The sequence below is a fragment of the Castanea sativa genome, chromosome 11, assembly GCF_040712315.1.
Source record: "Castanea sativa cultivar Marrone di Chiusa Pesio chromosome 11, ASM4071231v1".
In the NCBI taxonomy this organism is placed as follows: domain Eukaryota; kingdom Viridiplantae; phylum Streptophyta; class Magnoliopsida; order Fagales; family Fagaceae; genus Castanea; species Castanea sativa.
This window is the reverse complement of record NC_134023.1, coordinates 13,445,939-13,470,724: the sequence shown is the minus strand read 5'-3', so window position 1 is coordinate 13,470,724 and position 24,786 is coordinate 13,445,939. Positions and strand designations below refer to the sequence as shown.

Here is a 24,786-nt window from a genome sequence, read left to right as displayed (position 1 = left end):
TCACCCTTCCAATGGATCACACGTGGCCGAGCAACTGAAAAAGGCCCTCGAACAGGATTTGACAAGGTCAAACATGTAGTTGAGATTTTTTAGAGATAATGAGTTGTGAGTGAAGACAGTGAGGTAAATAAGAGAGCTGATTTTAATGTTTAAATAAACATTAGAGATTTTAACATTGATGTCCTAATTTGTAGGAACTGAAATATGCATTGACAACTTTTGTGGGTTTTTAAATATCCCACTTGAGCTTTCTAGATAAGATAACCACACATAAATTCTATATAGTAAAAAACCTACCACAACGCAAACACTATTTGACTCTTATTTCTTCATTTAAATATACGTGTCAAATATTCATTGTTTTAGTGTTTTAGTTAAATAAGAGTTCTACTTCAATTTTGCTTCAAGGAGTTAGTATGGGTTGGCCCTCCTTAATCAATGAAAAAATATAAAAATATAATGGCTGCACAAATACTCAAAATAATGAGTCAAGTTGAGTTAGAGAGAGTAGGGATGGCAATAGGGCGGGGTGGGGCCGAAGGATGGGGTCTTCGTCCTCGCCCCACATGGTTTTGTTTTGCCTCATCCCCTCATGACAGGAAAAACTTTCTCACCTCATTCCCGCCTCACCCCATAAAACTTTACTTTTTGTTAATTTGCCCTACAACTAGTACAAATTTTTAATGAAACCTATTTCATTAATAAAAATATACTTAAAATTACAACTAAATTTATCCCATCAAATCAAATCAATTTTTAGAAAAAAATGAATAATATATCTAAGTGTTTAACAAGACAATCATAAAAAAAAAATCACATAATATAACACATAACTAAATAAAGGCAGAGAACCACATTGGGTAGTATAAAATAAGCTAATATTAATATGTTTGTTTAAAGAGTAGGATTTTAGGGTATAAAAAATTTACAATTATAACCTTTAGCAACGCGGGGCGGGCGGGGAGGGGAGGGGCGAGGCGGGTCTAAAAAGTTTAAACCCATCCCCACCCTGCCCCGCCTCGTGGTGTGGGGCTAAAATCTTGTCCCATCCCCGCCCCACCACCTTTGCGGGGTAGGGAAAACTCGCGCTGGGCAAAGTGGGGAGGGGGAAAATTGTCATCCCTAAGAGAGAGACACGAATCTAAGGGCCCGTTTGGATGGAGGAGAGAAGGAGGGGAATGGAAGGGAGTAGAATAGAGTTGGATAAAAATAGACTAATTTTGGGCTAAATCTACTCTACTCTACTCTACTTTCCCTCCCTTCTCCTCAATCCAAATTCCAAATGGACCATAAATTAGAGATTCAGATCAAGTACTATATCTAGGGTATTGCTCCTATCATGTGAAGTGTGCAATTAGACCACATTTTTTTTTTGGTTCAAAGGAATATATATATAAACTAAGCAGCCAAAATAGCTAAGTTTGTGTCAACCTGCCTACAAAATGTTTCCTCATTCTTGTTTACATCACATGCTTCACTGTGATGTTGGGAATCTTTTCCAGCAAGAATCTGCAATCAAAGAGCAAGGAAGAATAGGCAGCATTAGGAGAGTTTCTGGAATTAATTAAGTCTAAAACAATTTTAGCATCAAGTTCCACTTCCAAATATTGAACACCAAGAAGAATGGCCAGTTGCAACCCATCTCTAAGTGCCCAAAATTATGCTATAATACTAGTAGTAGATCCAATACTCCTTGCAAACCCTCTGACCCACTCTCCAGCGCTGTCCCTTAAGACTCCACCACCCCAGCCTATCCCGGATTACCACTTGAAGCCCTATCTGTGTTCAGTTTGAACCAATTGGAGGGAGGCTTTTCCCAACGCACCGGATGACAGCCATCCTTCTTTGCTTTTTTATCTTCCCTACGCAGTAAAAATATTCTATTGCTTGACTTATACACAGCCTATACAGATTGAGGTTTTGGGGTATATTTTCAGAAGTCACCTTATTCCTATGCTTCCATAATTCCCATAAGGCAAAGGGAAAAACATATCTCCAAGGAACCGAGGATTGGTGCATAGCTATACTTAAGCAGTTAACTCGAAGCCATTCATGAACTTCATCACTGGCTTGAAATGAAGGAGAAATGGCAGGGGGAATATTAATCTTACATCAGAAGTCACGGGCATAAATACACTCCCTCAATAGGTGCCCAATCGTTTCTAGCATCCTCTTGCATAAAGGACACTTGTCTTCTTCTATGATACCTTTTGAAAAGAGTGTTTTTCACCGGTACACTCATGTGCATGCACAACCAAAGGAAATTGATGATCTTCTACAAAATATCAAGCTTCCAAATCCACACCCCTTGAAAAGGAATGTTCGGGTTGTGATAGGTTTTAGCTAGAGCATAGGCTAACCTCATTGAAAAATCCTTATCCTTGAAGAGTCTCCATAGGATTGAATCTTCCCTTCCCCCAATTTGGCTTTGCGGTATCGCTCTAATTTTGTCTTTAACTTCCTGAGGCAGCTCAAAGGAAAGAACTTCCCATCTCCACCCCTGCCCTTGTTCGATAAGTAAGTCAAAGAGTAACAAATCGCTCTCGTGCTAATGTAGAGGACCAGCAATCAAATCTCGAAGCGATGCATCTCTAATCCAACAATCAGACCAGACCTTAATTCTCCTTCCATCACCTATGCTCCAGCCAATACCTTTTTCAAAGGTTTGAAAGCCAGTCTTTATAGCTTTCCAATTGGAAGAAGCTGGAAGTTTATTAGGGTCTCTAGATCTTCTCCTATCCAAGGAGCAAAATTTATATAGAATGACTTTGGCCCACAAGAATCCTTTTCCTGATACATTCTCCAATATGGCTTGGCAAGGAGCGCAACATTCTTTGCCCTTGCAGCCTGAATCCCAAGGCCGCCCTCTTCCTTCGGTTGGATGATTTTATTCCACCCAACCAAATGTAACTTTTTCTTTTCTCTGGTTGAACCCCAAAGGAAGTCCCGGTTAATTTTATCCAGCTTCTCACATAAATGTATTGGTAATGCCTCTCCTTGCATAACATAGTTTGGTATTGCCAACATAACCGATTTCACTAGGACAGACCTTCCAGCAAAGGACAGAAACTTCGCTTTCCAACCAGAAAGTTTGTTCATTACCCTCTCCACAACAAAATTCAATCTATTCCTTGCTGCCTCTCTGTGCTTAATAGGAAACCCAAGGTACTTTCCAATATTTGTAGTAGCTTGGATACCCAATTTAGTGCATATCTCCTCTTTAACTCCCTCTTGGACATTTGGAGAAAAATAGATTCTCGATTTCTCAAGGCTCACCTTCTGACTGGATTCCTCACAAAATCTATTCAAAACTTCTGATATAGCCTTACAGGTTTGCTCCTCCACCTTTGCAAACAAAATTAAATCACCTGCAAAAAACAAATGGGAAATACCAATGTTCTCCTGGGACGCTTTTAAAGGCTCCCATTCCCAATCCACACACTTTTGTTCAATTAAGTGCCCAAGGAGCTCCATGCACAGAATAAACAAATATGGGGATATCGGATCCCCTTGCCTTAACCCTCTTGTGAGAGAAAAAGGTTCTAAGACACCTCCGTTAAACAGAATTGAGATCCTAGTGGATGTAACACAACTCATAATCACCTTTATTATATTCTGGGGAAAGTGAAAGGCCTGAAGGACTTTATAAATGAAGCTCTATTCAAGCCTATCATAGGCTTCTCCAAGTCTACTTTGATGGCCATGTAGCCTTCCTTGCTCTTCTTTCTATCCAAGGCAAAGAAGAGTTCTTGGGCAATCACAACATTATCAATACCCTTCCTTCTAGGTACAAACGCAGTTTCAACAGAGGCAACTAGTTTGCCAATGAAAGGTTTGATCCTGTTAACTATAATCTTGGATATAACCTTATAGACCGAATTACACAGGCTTATTGGCATATAATTATTCAAGGATTTTGAACTTTGACATTTTGGAAACAAGGTAATAAGGGTATCATTGAGATATTCAGGAACTACCCATTGCATAAAAACACCTATAACCACTTCACTAACAGATTTACCCACCTCATGCCAAAACTGTTGATAAAACCCCGCGTGCAATCCATCGGCTCTTGGAGCTTCGAAAGGCTTCCGACTCCATAACCCATTTTTAACGTCTTCCTTAACCACTTCTCTACCTACCCAAGCATTTTCCTCTTCCGACAAGAAGCAGCAAGAAAACCCTGAGATTGGGGACTGCCAGTGAGAAAGACTTAAATCAGTGGTATAAAGTTTTTCAAACCCCATCAGAATGTGTTTTTTCACCGCCTCTATATCAACAATCCACTCCCCCGCACTATTCTTTAAACATCTAATCTTATTCCTTTGCCTCCTAACCACAGTTGTAATGTGGAAATAGGAAGTATTCTGGCCCCCAAAGGCAGCTGCATTTAATCTTGATTTGAGGGCCCAATATTCCTCTTCCTAGAGAAGAATGGATGAATAATCATCAATCAAATATTTTTCCAATCTAATAAGAGACTCACTAGGGTTATTAGCCAAGGCTTTTTAAGTCCCATTTAATCTAGCTAAAACCCTCCGCTTCCTATTAAAAAGGTTCCCGAAGACTTCAAAATTCCATTTCTTCGCCTTTCTAGTGGACTCCTCTGTGGCCAAATGCAACGGTCTACCTACAAGCCAAGCTTCTCTCACCACCCTAGGAAATTCCGGATGTAACAACCATATGCTTTGAAAGCAAAATGGTCTATTTGCCCTATCAGGATTGGGCTTACATAACTACATTAAGACCGGGTGATGATCCGAATATGTTTTGGATAAATGGGTTACAACTGCTTCTGGATAGAGGATTCTTCACACCGGGTTAGCAAAACATCTGTCTATCATCTCCAGAATTAAATCCGCAAGCTGCCTCTTATTTGTCCAAGTATATTTGGGTTCAGCAAACCCCACATCCATAAAATTACAAGAGTCCAGAACAGCTTTGAACTCCAATGCCCTATTGATATTTATTCGGTTACCCCCATATTTGTCCTCACCACAAAGGACTTCCTTAAAATCACCTATCATTAGCCAAGGCAGTGTGTGCTAGTGCCCAACTCCTCAATATTAGACCACAAAATACGTCTTTCAACAATATGAGGACTCGCATAAATAGCGAAAAATAACCAAGAAAGGTTCAAGGCACATACCTTCATAGTGGCATGTATCTCCTGCTCCGTCAAAGCCAAAAGGGAGATATCGACATCTTCTTTGTTCCACATAACCCACAATCCATCAGCATACCCGATCGTATCAGTAGTAATAAAGCCATCAAAGGGCAGACCACTTATGATCTCCTCAGCTCTCTTTCCTCCTACTCTAGTCTTTGTAATTACCATGATTGAAGGGCAGTGATTCATAACCATTTCAAAAATCCGCCTCTTAAAATCCGGGTTTAGAGCACCTCTGCAATTCCACATTAGGATAGTCATCTGCACAAACTGACCAATAGGAACTTCAACTTAACTAGGATTCATTGTGGCTGCTCCACCATACTCCATCCCATTCTCCTTAAGAGGTCCTTGGAATTCTTCCATTCTGATTTCTAGACCATCATATACTTCAGGATTCCCACTACATCCTCCCTGCAACAAATTAGCATGTTGCATTTCTTCACAGGAGCTAGAATCTGCACTAGCTTTAGCATTGGGTGATTCCCCATATGGGCTGTTGCCACTCCCCTGAAATCCACCAACTTCCTTTCCTAGATTATCCACCCCGGATTCATCGAAGTGGGGCACCATGGATGACTTCTCTGCTTGCTTAGTTCCTCCACCTCCACCTATGACAAAGCCGCATGTCTGTGATGAAAATCCACCAAGGGTTGGGTGTCTGACCCCACGCAGGATGGTCCAATGGGAGGAGCCCCGTTTTGATGCTTGAAGGGGTGATAGGGAATATTTTCTTCCACGCCTTCCCTAATCCCTCGTCGCACCAGCTCAACTTCTCCGTCGGTGCTACCCTGATCTGGAGAATGAGCTCGTTGGACACTGTTATTGGTTTCCCTTGATGCCATATCGCCCACCCAGGCCGAGTCAGTGAATTCCTTCCCTGAAAACTGGCCTCTATGCTCACTGGTAGTAGAAAAAAGGGGGGATGGAGTTTTGGGGTTAGTTGAAGGGTGTTGACGTTTAAGAGATTTTGCACTCTTAGAGGGCGTTTGGATCCAAGTTTCTGCGTCCACGTCTGCGTTTTGCTTCTTTTCTTTTTTTTTTTTTTTTTTTTAACCCAGCTGCAAGGTTTGACTTTTCAGCCATGAACAGTGCACAAATGCACTGTTCATGGGTCCCATAAATTTTACTTTTCAGCAACTTTTTCATTAAAAATAGGTCCCACAGTAATATTCACACATTTAAAAATTATTTTACTACAGTGTTTTTAATTTTCAGTTTCAACAAAATAAATTCTATCTAAACGGACTCTTAATACCCAGACTTTTTTTGCTCTTGATATTGGAACTTGGCTACCCCTCATACCCTCACTTTGTGAACTCATTATCACCATGCCACTTCCCGAGGCTTCTTGGCGTGATTCCATGTGGCTTAGCTCCTCAACTGCTACTCTTTGCTCAGACAAATCACTTCTCCCACATGAGTGTCCTTGGTTGCTGTGAGGAAAATCTGCTTGTGGAGATTTTGCCATCACTTCAGCCTCCTTTCCTTCTTTATTAATTCCCCGAAAGACTATATTGCCATTGGAGCTGACATCATTTCCTTGATTTTCTTTAGAAGCTGACCTAGCTCGTCCACTCTGGACTGAATTCTTTCTTCGTGTCACTAACATCCAAGGCCCATAGTTTGGGTTCGAAACTTTCTCCTCACTTTTCTCGTGCTCTAGACTTTTTGATGGGCTACTGTTGCTTCTTTCCTACTACTTTATTTGATACCAGCAGTTTTCTTGCTTGTGTCCCAACTGTCCACAGCAAAAACATAATGAAGAAATTCCCTCATGCAACACTTGTTGGACCATCCTCCCTATACGAATCGACTTGATTAAAGGCTTATCAATATCTACCTGAATGCAAAGTCTTGCGTAACTTCCCCTTGAGCCTGTGGCTGTGTAAGAATCTATTCTGAGAACAGGCCCTATGGCACTACCGATTTCCTTCAGTACTTCCAAATCATAAAATTCTATTGGTAGCTCCGAAAATTTTACCCACACTGCAACTGAAGTAAGGTTGCCACCAGATGCTCTAAAGTAAGGCTCCCAAGGCTTAATGGCCAGAAAATGCTCTCCAACAAACCAAGGACCTCCTCTAAGAACTTTATCATAATCATCAGAACTATAAAACTTAATTAGAAAATAGTCTTTTCCTAGGTTAACACAATCCATCTTAGCAGTGGGTTTCCATAAGGCATTGATTTTGAAAGTGAGATAGCTGAATCCCACATTTCTACCAAACACTTTCACTATCAAAGCCTTAGCCCATGGTGCTCTAATACGAGTCTTAGTTTCTTTTGATAACTTAATCTCAGCCATACCTTCAACCAGTGGTTCTATTTCCGTATCAGACTTCCTTTCCATTATCCCATACATTATCCAGCTTAAAAGCCTGTTCATAAGCACCTGGAATATCACCAATCAAGCTATCTTTGTAACTGATCAGGTTGCAAGGAGGGGAGAACTGCCTTGCACCTGAACCTTCCTTGAACTTCTTCACGCTATGTCCCAATTCATCCTCTTCCTCACTCGATCTTGGTGGTTCATGATAGTAGTCAGCTTCCATGTTTTTTCTCTCACTTACTAATGCTTCTAATTATACCACATTTTACTCACATTAATTTTTACCATTTTTATTTTATTATTTTTCTAATTTAATGATTGAGGTTAAATTTTTTTTTTTTGTTTTTTGTCGTGGGTACTTTCTTTCCATCTCATGTATAAATTGGATTGGCATCTGACTGACTAACTTAGAAAAAAAAAAAAAACACGTGGAGGATGAGACTCCACACTTCACACACGACAAGAGAAAGTGGGAAGTTGAAAAGACACTTACGACAAGATAATTTTTTTAATAACCATCTGACTTCTAGTGACTCGTAAAAAAAAGGGATGTATGTGGACGGGGGAGATCCAGGAGGAGGAGGAGAAAGAATATGAAGTTTCTTCTTCACAAACTCTGATGCGGACTGAATCAGAGTGCGAAAATGGCCGAAGAAGAAGATGGGATTACTTCCCTCTCTCAGCAAAAAGTAAGAATTTCTTGCACTTCGTTAATATTTTGGGCTAAAGTTGCGTGTTTTTTTCAACACTAATGAGGCCTACTTACAACTTACAAGACCAACAAGGTCTGTTGTCATCTGTGTGTGTGTGTGTTTTTGTCAAAACATGCTGAGGAGTTGGGAAAATATTTGAAGCATACTAACTAGTCCTTAATATTTTTATTTGAAAACAATTTTGGGATTTTTCTCTTACATTACATTGTCTCCTTCGTTTTCTTATTTGTGGGTTTTGTTTTTTATTGACCAACATCACGGTTATTCAGCAACCAAAAAAAAAATCGCGGTTTATTAATTTGCATGGAAATTTGTTTCTAAGCAAATGGGTTGATTTTGTTATATGACCCATTCTCACAAAAGTTTAAGCTATTTTAACAATGTATTTCTAACGCTCACTTCACGTGTGCTCATACAGGATAGAAACTAGTACCTATTGCTCTGTTAAATTATAGATTTTTGCAAAAACTTGAGTCGTTAGGAAATGATGAATTTAATCATTTGACCATAATTTTAATAGATTTAATTTGCTTTCAATCGAGGTTCATGTTGTCTGATCCATGCTTACTATGATTGTATACATATGTGTGTGTGTGTGTGTTAGTGTTTGTGTCTGTGTTGTGAAGTTTGTTTATCAAATGTGCCAGTATATTATTCAGGCATAGTTTTTGCCCTCTCCTTACTTTCTAGCGCATCTTTTCATTTCACTTTGTTCAGTTAGCCATGTCTTCATCTGTGGATCTCTCTCCACGAACTAATTCTAATGAAATCCTGACCATTGAGAACATCATCGCCTCCTTATCCACATTGCTTGCTCGTCTCTCTGAAGCCAAGAACTCTGTCCCTCAATGCAGCAGCAGTAACAACACCACTGGCAAGAGTGGAAGTAGTAATCTCAACAACAACAACAGTCATTCACTTAACGATGAATATCTTTCTACGTATAGGCAATTTGATAAGTTACATAGAGATCTCAATCAAATTAAAGAAGATTTCCAAAAACTCAATAAATTTGAACATGATGCTGGTGGACCAATCAAGAAACTTGAATGCAGCCTTGACGACATCTTTAAGGTAGTTCTAGAAGCACCTAATGATTTATACCCAGTCAAGCAAGTTCAAGCCAAGCTTAGTGCACTCAAGAAAGATTCCATGAAGTTGAAGTTGAACTGTCCATCATTGCTACCCAAAATGTCTACTAGAAATTCTGTTGTTCGTCGATTTTCATGGTCAAGGAATGGGTCCAACAGTGTGGTTGATGAATTGCCCAGCTTACGCATGAATCATAAGTTTTTATGTAGCTCAATTTTCACTGAATATCAGAAAGTTTTTGAGAACCTTAATACTAGGCTGAAGGTTTGCTTGTTGTCCTTCGCTGTACTTCCAGATGATGTGATTGTAAAGAAGAGGCTTATGATAGATTGGTGGGTCGGAGAGAGTTTAGTGGATCCTCCAACTAATGGAAAAAAGACAGCTGAAGATATTGCTCATGAGATCCTTAAAGAACTTGAGGTGAAGGGCTTTATTGAGCCTGTTAAGGAAAGGCGCAAACTGGTTGCAAACAGGTTTAAGATGCAACCTCTGGTGCACTGTGTGGTTATTATGCTTGCCCAGGATGCTGGGTTCTTTGATTACCATTTTAATGGGATTCCAACTGTGAATTCTTCGCGGTGTAACAGGGCATTTTTAATGAAGGATAAGGATGGAACTTTGGAGCAGGTATTAAGAAATAGTCCTAATTTAGATCAGGAGAAAGTGCAAACTATATTCAATGTTAATGAGCCTCTTCCTGATCTCAGATTTGAGTGGTTTGCAAAGATGAAAAATGTCAACATTGTGGAGTGGTTTTCAAGGATGAAAAATGTCAATGTTCTATATTTGGGAAGGTGGCAAAGCTCAGGTCAGCATCACATTGAAGTACAAAGTACCGAGTTCTTAAAAGGACTAAAGAGTATGAAACGTTTAAGGCATTTAAGTCTTCAAGGAATCTCTAGAATTGATAAGCTTCCTGATTCCATAAGAAAGCTAACAAATTTGAGCATTTTAGATCTCAAAGCCTGCCACAATCTGGAGGCACTCCCAGATGGGATAGCCTCACTAAAAAAGCTGTTACACTTGGATATTTCAGAATGTTACTTGCTAGATGGCATGCCCAAGGGACTAGCCTCTCTCTCAGAACTCCAAGTCCTCAAGGGGTTTGTAATTGGTAATTTGAAAAGATCATGTACTCTTGAAGATTTGATAGGATTGAAGAAGCTAAACAAGTTGACCATCAATACAAGCAGCAAGGCTTTCCCTGTAGAAAAAGATCTGATTGCTCTAAGAAAATTAGAGGCACTACAGAAGCTAGCAATAGCATGGAGTGACTATAGTATGAACCAAGAAAATGGTGTCCTAAACTCAGTGAGCACCATGAACTCAGATGACAGAAGGCAAGACAGTGGAGCAGCAAAACCAACAAGAGCACCAAGCCGACTCAGCAGCAAACTTGTAATCAGGAGAGATCCTGAGACACTGGAGCTTCCTACAAAACTTGAGAAACTTGAGCTTCAATGCTTTCCTCACACAGGAACACCCAGCTGGCTGATACCAGGAAAACTGCGGAGCCTAAAGAAACTCTACATCAGAGGAGGAAAACTCAATAATTTAAGGCAAATTCAAGATGGAAATGATAAGTGGACAGTTGAGATTTTACGTTTGAAGTACTTAGATGAATTTAATATGGACTGGAATGAACTTCAAACATCATTCCCAAAGTTGATTTTCTTGGAGACTGTCGGATGCGATAATCTCTCTTCCTGTCCATGTGATGAGTTTGGAGTGTGGCCGAAGCCTTGAACAATGTCAGCAATTTACTATGAATTCACCTGATTTTTTCACTTTCAAGGATTGACGCTATCAAAATGTTGTATGTTTCTGGTCTATTCTCTTTCATTTTGTTCCTACACAGTCATGTCTTTATTTTAATGGATTTTAATGAACTATTACTTTCTTACATAGCCTTCTTTACTCCATCTAGAATGAGGTTTACAGTTTGCTTGCATCGGACATATGTGACAATCTTTTCGAGTTAATTGCACTATCAGAGCACAGAGCATAGTTTTTTCCCCCGCATTTTATAGGGACTAACAAACCCCTGTTTTCAATTTGTTATATAGCAGTGATCTAAGGTGGGTACCAATAATTAGAAGGAAAAAAAAAAGTCTTTCAAGGACATGATGTTGGACAAAGATCCAATGTGGCTTAATTTCAAGAGACACAACAGGCAAAAGCGTAATAGAAGGCATTTAAAATGCTTCCCCAACTCCACTGGTAGTCAGTAAGTTCCTCATCTTTTTGAGATCAGTCTCATGACCAAAGTATGGTTTATGATCATGTTAGATTGGCAGCCAGCACAAAACTTAGTCAACTGCGTAACAATTCAATCTTAAGTGTCAAACTTATTTTCCACAAAAAAAGAATAAAAAAACTAGTTTATTGGTAAAAGTTGAAAGCATTGTAATCACCTTGCTGGTTGCTGACTATAATATTTCAATAGGTGAATACTCTCTGGCTCTCACATGTTTTTCATCTAAAAGTAATCCTAACAGCTTTCAATTATGTGAATTCTGTTTGATGCTTGATAAAATCTAAAGAATAAAATAAGGTGATAATAAATTGTAGGGAAAAATCTAAAGAGAGCGGATGACTAACGTAGTAGAAAGCCTATAGTTTAAGCTGCTACATCTCTGTTTGTTGAATCTTATAGCTTACAATGAACCCTAAGTAGGGTATATACAAAAGTTTAGTTACAATATACTAAGTATATATAGAAGCATTGATACATATTACTATCCCTCAATTGACAGAGTGCAACATATGGAGTTTAAGAAAGATCTTAACATGCGAGGAACTCTAAATCAAATGGCACCACTTTGTTCTTTTAGAGCTTAAACACCACCTTATACCGTGAATATTCAGCCTGGTCTTTTATGCACTTTATATAATGCCACCCAACTTGGGCATTTTTTTATACTTTTTATAAAACCATTGGCAAAGTAGCATTCCATGAATTGATTTCCAAGTTGGGCATGAGCAACCATCATGCTTCACCTTGAGGGGGAGTATTGAAATTAGCTTCAGTTCAAGAAAAAGATTCATTCGGTATCAAGCTATTATTTCAAATTGTTAGATATCATATTATTGTGATTGTTAGGTAATGGTCCAAGTGATCCAATTTAGTGTAAAGCCCATCTAAGACTAACCCTAGAATCTACTACTCCTATAAAAATCGTAATAGGGTTATTGAAATCTACATTTCATCTCATAATAGCCGCTAGGGCCTTACACCATGGACGTAGGCCGTTAGGCCAAACCATATAACTCTTGTGTGTTCTTGTTCTCTCTCTTTCTCTCTTGCTTCCGCTCTCTCATCCCTACTATTTTTTCCTCTTCTAATTTGTTCAACACAAATCAAATAGATTTATTTTTACCTCATTTGTTTTGTTTTGTTTTTTATTTTATTCTTTTTTTTATATATTCTTTAATCTGCATCCCTACGGGATTGCATGTAAAATACTCTACGCTTTTCGCCTTTTCCACACTTCCAAATTTTATCAAGAGCCACAACCGAAATGTGTGCTTGATTAAGAGACAACTCTTTCACTAGAAGAGTTAGCAATAGCTTAAGGGGCTCTCAATCACTAGAAGAGTTAGGCAATAGTTTAAGACCTCCAAGTGAAAGAATACCCCAAGTTTTACTAGTAGGCATATCTCTTTACCTGTAGGAATATTAATTTAAGTCTCAAATATTAATCAATAAATAAAAAATAATTTTTTTTTTATTAAAGAAAAAATCCAAAAAAAAAAAAAAAAACTATTTGTGGGTTGCGCTACCTAACTGTTCGTTTCTTTGTGTGTAGGAGTTTTAGAGTATGAGCAAAGTGTTTATGCAACCTAGATGGTTTTTTTAACCTCATAGTTTGTTTGTGTGTAGGAGTCTTAAGAGTATGGGCAAAGTGTTTATGCAACCTAGATGGTTTTTTTAACCTCACAGTTTCTTTGTGTGTAGGAGTTTTAGAGTATGAACAAAGTGTTATGCAACCTAGATGGTTTTTTTAACCTCCACGTTGTGGATTGCATAAAAATTCTTGCAACCTAGGTTGCATAAAAACTTTTTCCTTAGATTTCATAAAAATTCCTGCAACCTAGGTTGCTTAAAAACTTTTTGCTTAGAGTAGAGCATTAGAACTCATAAGCTGAAATATCTTTCCTCCCCCCCCCCCCCCTCCCCCAACAACTTATACTTTCACCAACTTTCTCCCTCCCTTTTATCTTTTTATTTCTCCACTACTATTTATCTTAATATCACTTTTTCTTAATCCCTTTATCTTCCTTTACTTTTTGCTTTTCTTATTCCCCCTCATACTATAAATTTATAATTCTCAATTCATTCTATGCATAGTTTTCCCAAATACATAATGTTATTCCTTTTTCTCAATTTTTTATATTTTATTTTTTGGTGCATTTTTTTTTCCTGCATCTCTACTTAAGTTGATAAGTTTTTGTATTATTTGAAACTCTACTTTGGGTTTTTTTTGCAAAATTGTGCTCAATTTCATATGTAGCAATTCCGCCAAGATCTCTTCTTTAGTTGAGGAAAGAATCCGCATGAATCGGATTTTTTGACGTGATTAAGTTATGTTTTTAAGTTGTTATCATTTTTCTTCTCATTGATTTCATAGATATCATCCTATTGCATTATATATAGAGATAGTATATAAGAATATAATGCTATTTTATTTCATAACATAACATGACTTGGATAATTTTATATTTATTACAATTTTTTTTTTTTACTTTTTTTCTTCTCATATTATTTTCTATTATTTTCTTATTATTTTCTCACATTCTCTCTTGAAACGTGGTCATTCTCTCTCTCTCTCTCTCTCTCTCTCTCTCTTCATTTTATTTTTTATTCTTTCTTACAACTCTTCTATATATTGATGAATCATTGTGATTTTTAAAATTCTATTTTGGGTTCATGCGCTTTGGTGTTGTATTTTTTAGTTTCCCATTACAAGTAGCATACTTTTCTCTCTTATAGTTTTGGTTTGATTTTAGTTTGAGTTAATACTTGATTATTTTGGAAGTAAGAATTTGAATTTATATCAAAACACAATCTTGACAATGCTAATAATAGATCGGTATTCGGTCCACTTCATCAATTCGGTCTGACTCGGTCTACTTTAGTCCACTTTGGTCAATTTTGGTCCAATTCGGTTTACTTCAGTCTACTTCAATTCAACAATAAGCAACATTGATACAACGATGAATTGGTATTATATTTCGTGCGTGCTTTGTGGAAAGAAGGTCAAACCACAATCGGGATCATTTTGGTGTGCAAAATGTAAAACAAAAAAAATCTCCTTATCCCAAGATTAAAGGCACTCACATTAACTACATACTCTCCAATTATTCATAATATATTCATTTCACTATAACTACTATATATACAATCATAAACTACTTCAGGTACAGGATTCAAACAGAAGTTTTTGATGCAATTGACAAAACAACTTTTGTGATATTTAATTGAGATGCTGAGAAAATCCTAAATAAATGTGCAAAAGATCTTGCTGGAAAACAAACTGAGGTACAATTTATTTAAATTATTGTAAAACTATTGATCATAATATATATTAAATTCCTCACATGCAGATTGATATTGGAAAAGGAATCCCACATGATTTGAAGAAAATTTTAGGACAAAAAAAATGTAATTTCCTACTTCATTTGAATGAAATTTAATCTAAATGATGGTTTTGAAAATTACACAGTTGCTAAGATTTTTTATGCACATTCAAATAACAAAAAGGTATGGAAGAAAAAAAATATATATATATATATATACACACACACACACACACACAATTCAATATGCTATATTTATTCTTTCACTACACTATGCCTAGATTAACAAAAAAAATATATATATATATAAACATTTACAAGAAAGCTGTCACATCATTGAAATTTAATATAAGTGCAAATATCTACAACAAATCTTAGCGACAAATCCACAAGTTCAAACTTTGTAAGATCCAGCCAAAAATCTTCCAGTGCCAATTCATTAGTGATTAACACAAATGATGCAACAAAAGTAAAAAGTGATAAAAACTCAAAAATTGAACAAATAAGGATGGACCAAACTTCAAACATTGAAAATAAAGAAATAGATGATAATAACATACCTTTCAACAAGCTTTACAACTGTCGCCATATCGCAATAACAGAGTATTGAAGAAACAACAAAAAACAAGATTTCATAATGAAGCTTAATGGTGGACAAAAATAAATCAACTCCAATTCGTCCATAGGAGTCGTCCAAAGCAGAAAGGCTATCCTAGCATTAGAAGGTCATTCCTCATAGGACAGTCGTCCATGGGTGCAAGGGTCATCCATCTGGAAAGTCCCTAGACGACTCTCCAATACTTAGGAAATTTCCAGATATGGATTCATTTACCAAATCTTGTAAATCTGACCACGTGCCACTATTTTGAAGCAGGAGTAAGATCCTTGTTCATCGCTTTAATTTCCTACTTAACTTCTCATGGCAGTTGTAGAAGATAAGATTAAACATTCTATCTTCTACTGTAGTTGTAGAAGTTAAGTCTGAACATTCCACAAACATTGGGGAAGTTACAAAACAAGTAACTACTCTGAAGCTCACTATATAAGGACTTATCCACATCAAATGAAGGAAAGTTTTTCATGACTTCTAAAAAGTTGGAATCCTAGAATTCTAGAGAGAGAAACTAACTTAAGCATCGAAGGGTTCTTGGCCGGTCCATTTCGATCACTGTTGATTGTGTGTTTTTCTTTTCAGGTCTTTCAAGTAATCACTAGTTCATTGAAGCTCAGAGTATTCAACCTACTAATCTTTCTTTGCATCATCAGTTGACGTCATCTGTGGGAAGACTAAGTTTGTGTTTTGCAATTTGTCTTTCTTCGACAAAAGGCTACATGGTTCGGACAAGATCAATGACCACTAGTCTAGGCTACCAAGAGAGTGGGAATGCTTAAAGTAATCTCAACCATGATCGCTAGTCAGCATCTGTCATGCAACCACCTTCCATCCAGCATATACAGTCCATGGCAGCCGCCATGGCGGAATTAACCCGTCAGAACTAAGAGTTAACTTGGGAGATTAATTTAAGGAGGCGACACTATGAGATACATGGAAGGGCAAGCTTAGAGTCAAGAAGTTAGGGGAGGAGAAAATGCTGAGCCCGAGAACCAGTCAAGGTGTACCGCTTCACGAAGGGTGCCACACTTGAAGAGGGAGATGGATTAGATAAGAAAGGTCATGGACGAGATATAGGAGAACATAAGAAGGGCGAATCCCGTAGATGATTTAGTCCATCGGACTGATTCCCATTTTGAGGCTTCCATCAATAGTCATCTCCTACCTTCTAAGTTCAAAATGCCCTCCTTGAACTCATATGATGGAACGTGCGATCAGAACTCATATGATGGAACGTGCGATCCTTTTGATCATATCGCCACCTTTAAGACTACGATGCACCTTCAAGGGATTCTAGACGAGATTATGTGTAGGGCCTTTCCTACCACCCTTAAAAGGCCGGCACGAGTGAGGTTTAGCAAGCTACCTCCGAACATTGTGAGTTCTTTCCAAGAATTGAGTAAGTTGTTCGTCAACAATTTTATTGGAGGAAAAAGGCATGAGCATTCCTCGTCTAGCCTGTTAACCATAAAGTAAGGAGAAAATGAAAGCTTACGGTCCTTCATTACTCATTTCAACAATGAAGCCCTGAAGGTAGACAAGATGGATGACAAGTTGTTATTGGCAGCTTTCCATAATGGAGTTAATTTCGATTTGTTCATCCATAAGCTTTATGAGCAAGAGCCTCAAACCATGGTTGAACTCGTTCATTCAGCCCAAAACTTCATGAATGTAGAGGATGCAATCATAGCCAAGAAGAGGAAGAGAGCTGAGCGAATGGAAGCAGATCTCTCGCGTCATCCTGAGCAGGGTCCTCATCCAAAGAAGGCTCGGACGAGAAAGAAGAAAGTCCAAGATAACAAGAAGGCGAGTTCTTCAGCGAGAAGCCAACAATACACTTCCTTGAACATGCCACTTGAACAAGTGCTTATGCAAATCAAAGATGACCCATCCTTGAAGTGGTCGGAAAAAATGAAGGGAGATACCAACAAGCGCAATAGGAACAAGTATTGTAGCTTCTATAGAGATCATGGGCATGACATGGAAGAGTGTTTTGATTTGAAGTAATAGGTAGAAAATCTCATTATGCAAGGAAAATTGAGAAACTTTCTTGGACGAGATCACAAGGACGAGAAGTTAAAGGCAAGGTAGAAGAGTCATCATGGCACCCACTTGGAGAAATAAGAGTTATTGTAAGAGGGACCTTGACAACGCAATCTTCCAAGGAAGACGTATACCTAAAGGTAGTGCAAAACGTCCAACTCTCTAGACGACCTCCAAGGATGAGGGGAGCAGACGAACAAGCCATTACGTTCATGGACGAGAATGCTGAAATGATTCACCACTCACACGACGACGCGATTGTCATTACCCCGCTCATTGCTGATTATACGACTAGAAGGGTGTTGGTAGACAATGGAAGTTTGGCAGACATCTTGTATTACCCTGCCCTCCAACAAATGAGGCTTGGACGTGATCAACTTCGTCTAGTAAATTCGCCTTTGGTAAGGATTTAGAGGGATGAAAGTGTAACCAGTAGGTACCATTATGTTACCTATGGTGGTGGGAGCATACCCACAATAGATAACTAATGAAGTAAACTTCCTTGTTATGGACTACTCGACTTCATACAATGCTATCATTAGAAGACCGACTTTAAACAGCTAGAGTAGGTCAAGTGTAAGGAGACTAATTAGTCACCAAAGAATGCTATCTAGTCATGTTGACCATGGATGAGCTTGTGCAGACGATGAGCATAGAAAAGAGAAGGGTTACCGTGGAGCCCAAGGAAGTGCTAGAAGATGTTCCTTTGGACGAGAGTAACCCCAAAAAGTTAACAAGGATTGGAGCAAGCATGAAAAAGAAGACGAAGCAAGACCTTGTCCAGTTTTTAAGGAAGAGCATTGATGTGTTCGCATGGAGTCATGAGGACATGTCAGGTATTGACCCAAGTGTTATCACCTATCGTCTAAACATTTATCCTTCCCCCAAGCCCATACTTTAAAAGAAAAGAAGTTTTGCTCCTGAACGAGACAATGCCATTAAAGAAGAAGTCTAAAAGTTGACCATAGCAAAATTTATCCAGGAAGTTTATTACCCGGACTGGTTGGCTAATATGATGATGGTTAAGAAGGCTAATGGCAAATGGAGGATATGCATGGACTTCACCGATTTGAACAAGGCTTGCCCCAAGAATAGCTATCCATTATCGCGCATTGACCAGCTGGTGGATTCAACTGTAGGTCATAAATTGCTAAGTTTCATGGACACCTTCTCAGGCTACAATCAAATAAGGATGGATGAGGTGGATCAAGAGAAGACATCCTTCATTACTAGTCAGGGCTTGTTTTGCTACAAGGTGATGCCCTTCAGTTTGAAGAACGCGGGGGCAACTTATCAAAGGTTGGTTAACAATATGTTTCGTCCACAGATTGGACGGAATGTGGAAGTTTATGTAGATGATATGCTGGTAAAGAGTTTGGATGAGGAAAAGCATTTGGATGACCTTCAAGAGACCTTTGATACACTTAGACAATATAACATGAAGTTGAATCCGAGCAAGTATGCTTTTGAAGTTTTGTCGGGTAAGTTTCTTAGGTTCATGATTTCATATAGGGGAATTGAAGCAAATCTCGATAAAATCCAAGCGATACTGAATATGGAATCACCAAGGAATATCAAAAAAGTCTAATCTCTCACTGAACGAGTTGTCGCCTTAACTGATTCGTCTCAAAAGCTACTGACAAATGTTTGTCATTTTTTAAAGTTCTTAAAAAGGCATTCGAATGGACGGATGAGTGTTAGAAGGCCTTCCAAGACCTCAAGACCTACCTCACCACAGCTCCTTTACTAAGCCCCTCCATACCAGGTGAAGAATTATATTTGTATTTAGCGGTGTCCCTGCATGTAGTGAGTTTAACGTTGATTAGAGAAGAAGGGAAGATATAGAAGCCAATTTATTATACAGGCCGATCTCTAAGAGGGGCGGAAGGACGATATCCCCATGATGAAAAAGCTAGCATTTGTTTTGGTCGCGGCTTTAAGGAAGTTAGGGCATTACTTTCAAGCTCATGTTATCAATGTCTTGATAGATCATCCACTAAAGAAGGTGATGAACAAGTTGGAAGCCGCAGGACGACTAATCCAATGGGCCATAGAACTTAGTGAGTTTGACGTCAGGTACCAACCAAGGAGTATGATAAAAGTACGAGTATTGACAGATTTCATTGTAGAGTTCACTCCCAATCAAGATGAGCTAGATGAGGTGAACGGAGCTCAAAGGTGGATCGTCAATGTGGATGACTTGTCCACATTATACGTAGGAGGGATTGGAGTTATACTCAAGTCCCTGAAAAGAGATAAATTGAAATACGCAGCTCCTTTACAATACCAAATCACCAATAATGAAGCTGAATACGAAACTCTCCTTAAAGGATTGGAACTGGTTAAGTCCTTAGGGGTGGAGTCAGTAGTCGTCCAAGGAGATTCTCAGTTGATGATCAATTAAATGAATGGAATGTGTGAAGTTAAGGAAGATCGAATGAAGAAGTACCTCAGTAAGGTAAAGCGGCTCGTCAAAAAATTTAAAGAAGCTAGTTTTGTTTAACTCCCAGGGGAGGAAAATATGAAAGCAAATGCTTTGGCAAAAGCAGCTTCAACGGGGGGGAGCTATGGACGATTATGAAAGAGTCTAATACATGCCAAGCATAGATCTTTCAGAAGTACAGCAAATTGAAGGAGAAGAAAATTGGATGGCTTCAATAATAGTTTACCTTAAAGATGGAAGGCTTCCAGAAGATAAGGACAAGGCTAGGAAATTGAGGATAAGAGCTGCCAAGTATTTCCTCACAGGCGAGGTGCTGTATAAACGAGGCTTCTCTCAGCCTTACTTAAACTTAGCTCCAGACGAGTTAAACTATGTATTGAGGGAAGTTCATGAACGAGCATGTGGAAATCACTCGGGAGCAAGAATGTTAGTCCATAAGGTCGTCCGTGCAAGTTACTATTAACCAACTATTCAAGCAGATACTAAGGCTTATGTCAAAGTGTGTGACCAGTGCCAACGCTTCAGTAATGTCCCTAGACAACCGTCGGAGTATCTCACTTCGATGATGGCCTCATGACCCTTCGCGCAATGGGGACTGGATATCCTAGGTCCCTTCCTACTTGGAACTAAGCAGATGAAAGTTTTGATAGTAGGGATTGATTATTTTACTAAGTGGATGGAAGTTGAACCCTTAGCCAAAATCACTTAGCAGAATGTCAAAAATTTCGTTTGGAAGAGCATTGTATGCAGGTTCGGGGTACCTAGGGTACTAGTGTCTGACAACAGACGACAGTTTAACAACACACCTTTCAGAGACTTCTGCAAGCAATTTGGGATTAAGAATTATTATTCCTCACCCTCCCACCCACAAGTGAACGGGCAAGTAGAAGTTGCAAACCGATCCTTGTTGAAAATCATTAAGACTCGACTTAAGGGGGCAAAGGGAGTATGACCAGACGAGCTACCAGGTGTTCTATGGGCTTACAGGAGAAACTTCTTTCAAACTAGCCTATGGAAGCGAGACAGTGATACTTGCAAAAGTGCACATGGCAAATCACAGGGTGATAAAGTATCAGTACGAGAATAACAAAGAGCAACTTCGTCTTAACCTTGATCTAATAGATGAAGTAAGGATGGACACGGAGCGAAGGACAACAAGGTATATAAACCTCATGGCTAGACAATATGATGCAATGGTGAGACCCAGGCGCTTCAACATAGGGGATCTCGTCTTAAAAAGGATCTCTTTAGCAACCAGAAACCCAGCCCGTTGGAAATTGGGAGCTAATTGGGAAGGACCCTACAGGGTTATTAATTGCAAGAGACAAGGATCATATTACTTAAAAACCCTGGACGAAAGAAAGCTAGAGCACTCCTGGAATGTTGAGCATTTAAGGAGATATTATCAGTAAGATATCAGCCTGGACGAGCATCACCCTGGACGAGATCATCCTAGACGTTGTCATCCTGGACGAGCCAAAGTTTTTTGTTTTCTATTGCTTGCATTTACTTGTGTTTGTTGTTAGTATTATATGTTGTATTTTGATTCCCTAAAGGTGCATTAGTTCCTAAACTATGCGCTATCTATGGACTATGGACGAAGTCATGGACTTGGTCTATCTATTTGTAAGTATTTTTAATTCCCTAAAAGACACTAGCTTCTAAGCATGTGCCATGCTTATGGACGATGTTTATGTTATATATATGCAGTTTGGATTTCCAATGTATATGATGCATGAATCTAATTGTCATAATTTCATCCACAAGAAGGCCGAGGCCCAAGACAAGTAAAATCTCTAGACGCAGGGATGTAACGTCTATAAGCTTCCCTTAGAGTAAGGATAAAGCAAAGAAACATAAGCTTAAGGTACATTCGTTTGACAAATGGACGAAGTAAAACCTAAAGCGTATTCATCCAACCAATGGACGAGAAAATACGTGCACGTAATAATGATCAAAATCCATGGATAAATATAACTAGCCAGAACAATCTAATATTTGGACGAGTAAATGCTGGAAACATCTTGCCTAAAAACAAATGCAAATTGTCCAGCCTATGGACAGCAGAACCAGATAAGTCAAAACTCTAGACGAGTAAAGCTGGTGAAAGCAACACCATTCACAAGACGAGTTATACTGGTAGAATTTAAAAAGTAAAAATGTCGAACACGAAGAAATTCTTAACATGGACAAGCTAAATGCCTCCATGAGTGGACGGACCACACTTAAAAACCAGTATAATAAGGACAATGTAAATAAAGAGAAATTCGTCCATACAACAACATGTTCAATAGCCAGTTAAAGTGATGAAGTAAACATTCATTCATAAAAATATAAAAAGGTAGACGACTAACGTTCAAAAACCCATAAAGTAAAGTCTAAGAGGCAATTGTATCAAAGCTTGTCCTAAGGATTATGGACGAATAAAATCTATGCATAAATTTAAATGGTCTAAAACAATGGACCCCACAAAAAAAGGGAAGAAACGTAGACAGTAAAACTTCATACTTTTACTGTGGAGGGTTATCTCCAGTCCTGTGCTCGTCCTGGGTAGGCTGGGTGGTAGCATTGTCCTCAATATTCACGTCTTCAGAACTCGTCTAGAGGAGAGAGCTTGCAGCACCAAGGTTTAGCTTGATGGAGCTGAAGTCAACTTCAAGGAAGCGTTCCACAGCTTCCATGCGGAAGTCTTCAAAGCCAGCAGTGTAGTTCGTGTCCAAAAGATCAGTGAACCGGCTGGAAACTTTGAACTCCTCAACAATGTCCTTTTTGGCATTCTCCAGAAAGGTGCTCAACTTGTCATTCCTTTTCTAAAGATGGTCAAGACGAGTATCCTTTTTGACAATGTCAGCCTTGAGCTTCTTGACAAGGTTTTTCAGTTCCTTGACCTCGTCTGTAGCCTTGGCTTCCTTTTCAGCCCATTTCCTACAGTCGTCTTTAACCTTCTGGATCCTCATCTCAAGCTTGATCCTCTCCTTGTCCATCTCTGTGGCCTACCTAGATGTTGCAATGAACTTTGACATGGCCTACAAGAATGGTTAAAAAATTCTATTAGATGAGGAAAATGTAAAATGATAAGACGAGGTAAAAGTAAAATTACATACCTTGAAAAGATCATGAACGCCAGAATGTTCAAACTCTTTCAAGGACATGTCATAGTATGCAACCATGTCCTCATCAATCACAACACTCTTTAACCTTTCCCAAGCCAAATCTTCATTTTCAACAAGATTCATAGGAATTCTTGGAGGAGGTTGGGACGAGGTAGGTGCAGCAATGACAGACAGAGTTACCTCAACTGGTTCAGACGAGTTAACATCGTGAATTTCAATGGATGGCTATTGGGATATAGGGGGAGCAATAACACTTGGCTTGACAACCCCAAGCTTGGACGATCCATGCTTAGCCCTTTTTTCCTTTCGACGACTAGGGAGGTTTCTCAGGTCCACTATCTTGGACAAACTTTTTCTTTTATCTCCAATAGAAGGACAAGGCTGGGAGACTGTCTCTGGTAAGGTCTCCTCACCTACCACCCATTTTCTTTTGTTTTCCTTCATGGTTGCCATCCCTGAAAAGAAAGAGTATTAGCATCAACTAAAAGGTGATATTTAAACAATTTTTAAGTAAAAACTTACGTTTACGAACTGTAAGCTTGTGGGCTACAGCTTTAGGAGAAGGTTCAGGACCTAGTCACCAAGTGGCAAGATGCTGAAGGGTAACTAATGAATGCAAACTCCTGTCAGCGTGTAGACGAGCTCTTTGGACGTGTTCAAGGTAGAAGTTGCTCAAGGACGGTCTGCTAACAGCTACCAAAGAAAGAAGAGACGAGTTAGACGATTATAAAAGGAAGATAGAAAATATTGAATAATAAAGAAACATACCTTTTGGACGAAAGTTCCCTATTTCTCCAGTATAGGGGCGAATGGATCCCTGCCAACCTCAACAAGGTGTCTAGCCCAAAAACTAGAGATGAAGAAAAACTCCGTCTTCCAGTTTCTATCAGATGTTAAAAGTGACTTTATTAGTCTACAGTTTTTTCCCCTAGTTGTGAACTGATAAAAGCCAAGAGACTGACTAATTTCTAAGGGTTTGTAGCAGTAGAGAGACTCATCCATAGTGAGAGGACGGTCCCCTTTAAACACTTCCCTCCACAAAACTTGCATAGAGACGACTAACGTCCATGCGTTGGGATTAAATTGACATACTCCTAAACCTAACTTGGTAAGAAACTCTCTAGCGAATGCATTAAGAGGTAACCTAATCCCTCCTAAAAGATAGGCTTTATAAACACCTATTCCAAGATGATGATCACAACACCACTCCCCACGAACAACTAACTTAGGGTTAAGGTCATCTGGAATTTGATACCAAGTCCTAAGGGAAGTTAGCCTTTTTTCATCCGTCTTGAAATGGACGCCTACGACACAGCTATAAACAGTCTTTACCTCGTCTAAGGAAACGAACAGGGGAGTACTCGTCGAGGTGCTAGCTTGTGACCCAGAAGCTGCCCTCATCCTAAGCTGTTCTTAGAGAACCTCTAAAGGAACCCCAGGGATGCCAGATGTATATTGCTCGTCTGTGGTATTTCCCCCACTACTGCTATTGCTACTATTACCACTACCGGAACCACTATAACTAATGGTGTCATGGTACTCGTCTATCTCCTTATTGATGCTATTACTAGACGAAGAAATGGTAATTTCAGACATCTTGACAGAAAAGGAAAACCTAAAGACGAGAATGGAGAAATTATCTTGCTCTAGACAAAGAAGGCCTAAAGATGCAGAGAGACTCCTAAAC

At 38.9% G+C, this 24,786-nt stretch overlaps 2 protein-coding genes across 4 annotated transcripts; one reads left to right on the top strand and one right to left on the bottom strand.

Moving 5' to 3' along the window:
- Positions 1–1,169: 1,169 nt before the first annotated feature.
- LOC142614539 (uncharacterized) lies at positions 1,170–6,145 on the bottom strand. Its single transcript, XM_075787075.1, has 2 exons — positions 5,150–6,145; positions 1,170–1,509 (listed from the first exon to the last, which is right to left on the bottom strand). The coding sequence occupies exons 1-2, from the start codon at positions 5,429–5,431 to the stop codon at positions 1,399–1,401; spliced, it is 393 nt and encodes a 130-aa protein (XP_075643190.1). The 5' UTR covers positions 5,432–6,145; the 3' UTR covers positions 1,170–1,398.
- A 1,870-nt stretch (positions 6,146–8,015) lies between these two features.
- On the top strand, positions 8,016–11,606 carry LOC142614423 (disease resistance RPP13-like protein 4). 3 transcript variants are annotated; one of them, XR_012840434.1, is made up of 3 exons: positions 8,016–8,191; positions 8,933–11,123; positions 11,377–11,606. XR_012840434.1 is itself a non-coding variant. In XM_075786947.1 (2 exons), the coding sequence occupies exons 1-2, from the start codon at positions 8,147–8,149 to the stop codon at positions 11,051–11,053; spliced, it is 2,166 nt and encodes a 721-aa protein (XP_075643062.1). In that variant the 5' UTR covers positions 8,028–8,146; the 3' UTR covers positions 11,054–11,210. The 3 variants fall into 3 exon arrangements, 1 of the variants encoding a protein (XP_075643062.1); XR_012840433.1 differs by having other exon boundaries at positions 8,028–8,191; positions 11,374–11,606; XM_075786947.1 differs by lacking the exon at positions 11,377–11,606 and having other exon boundaries at positions 8,028–8,191; positions 8,933–11,210.
- Positions 11,607–24,786: the final 13,180 nt, after the last annotated feature.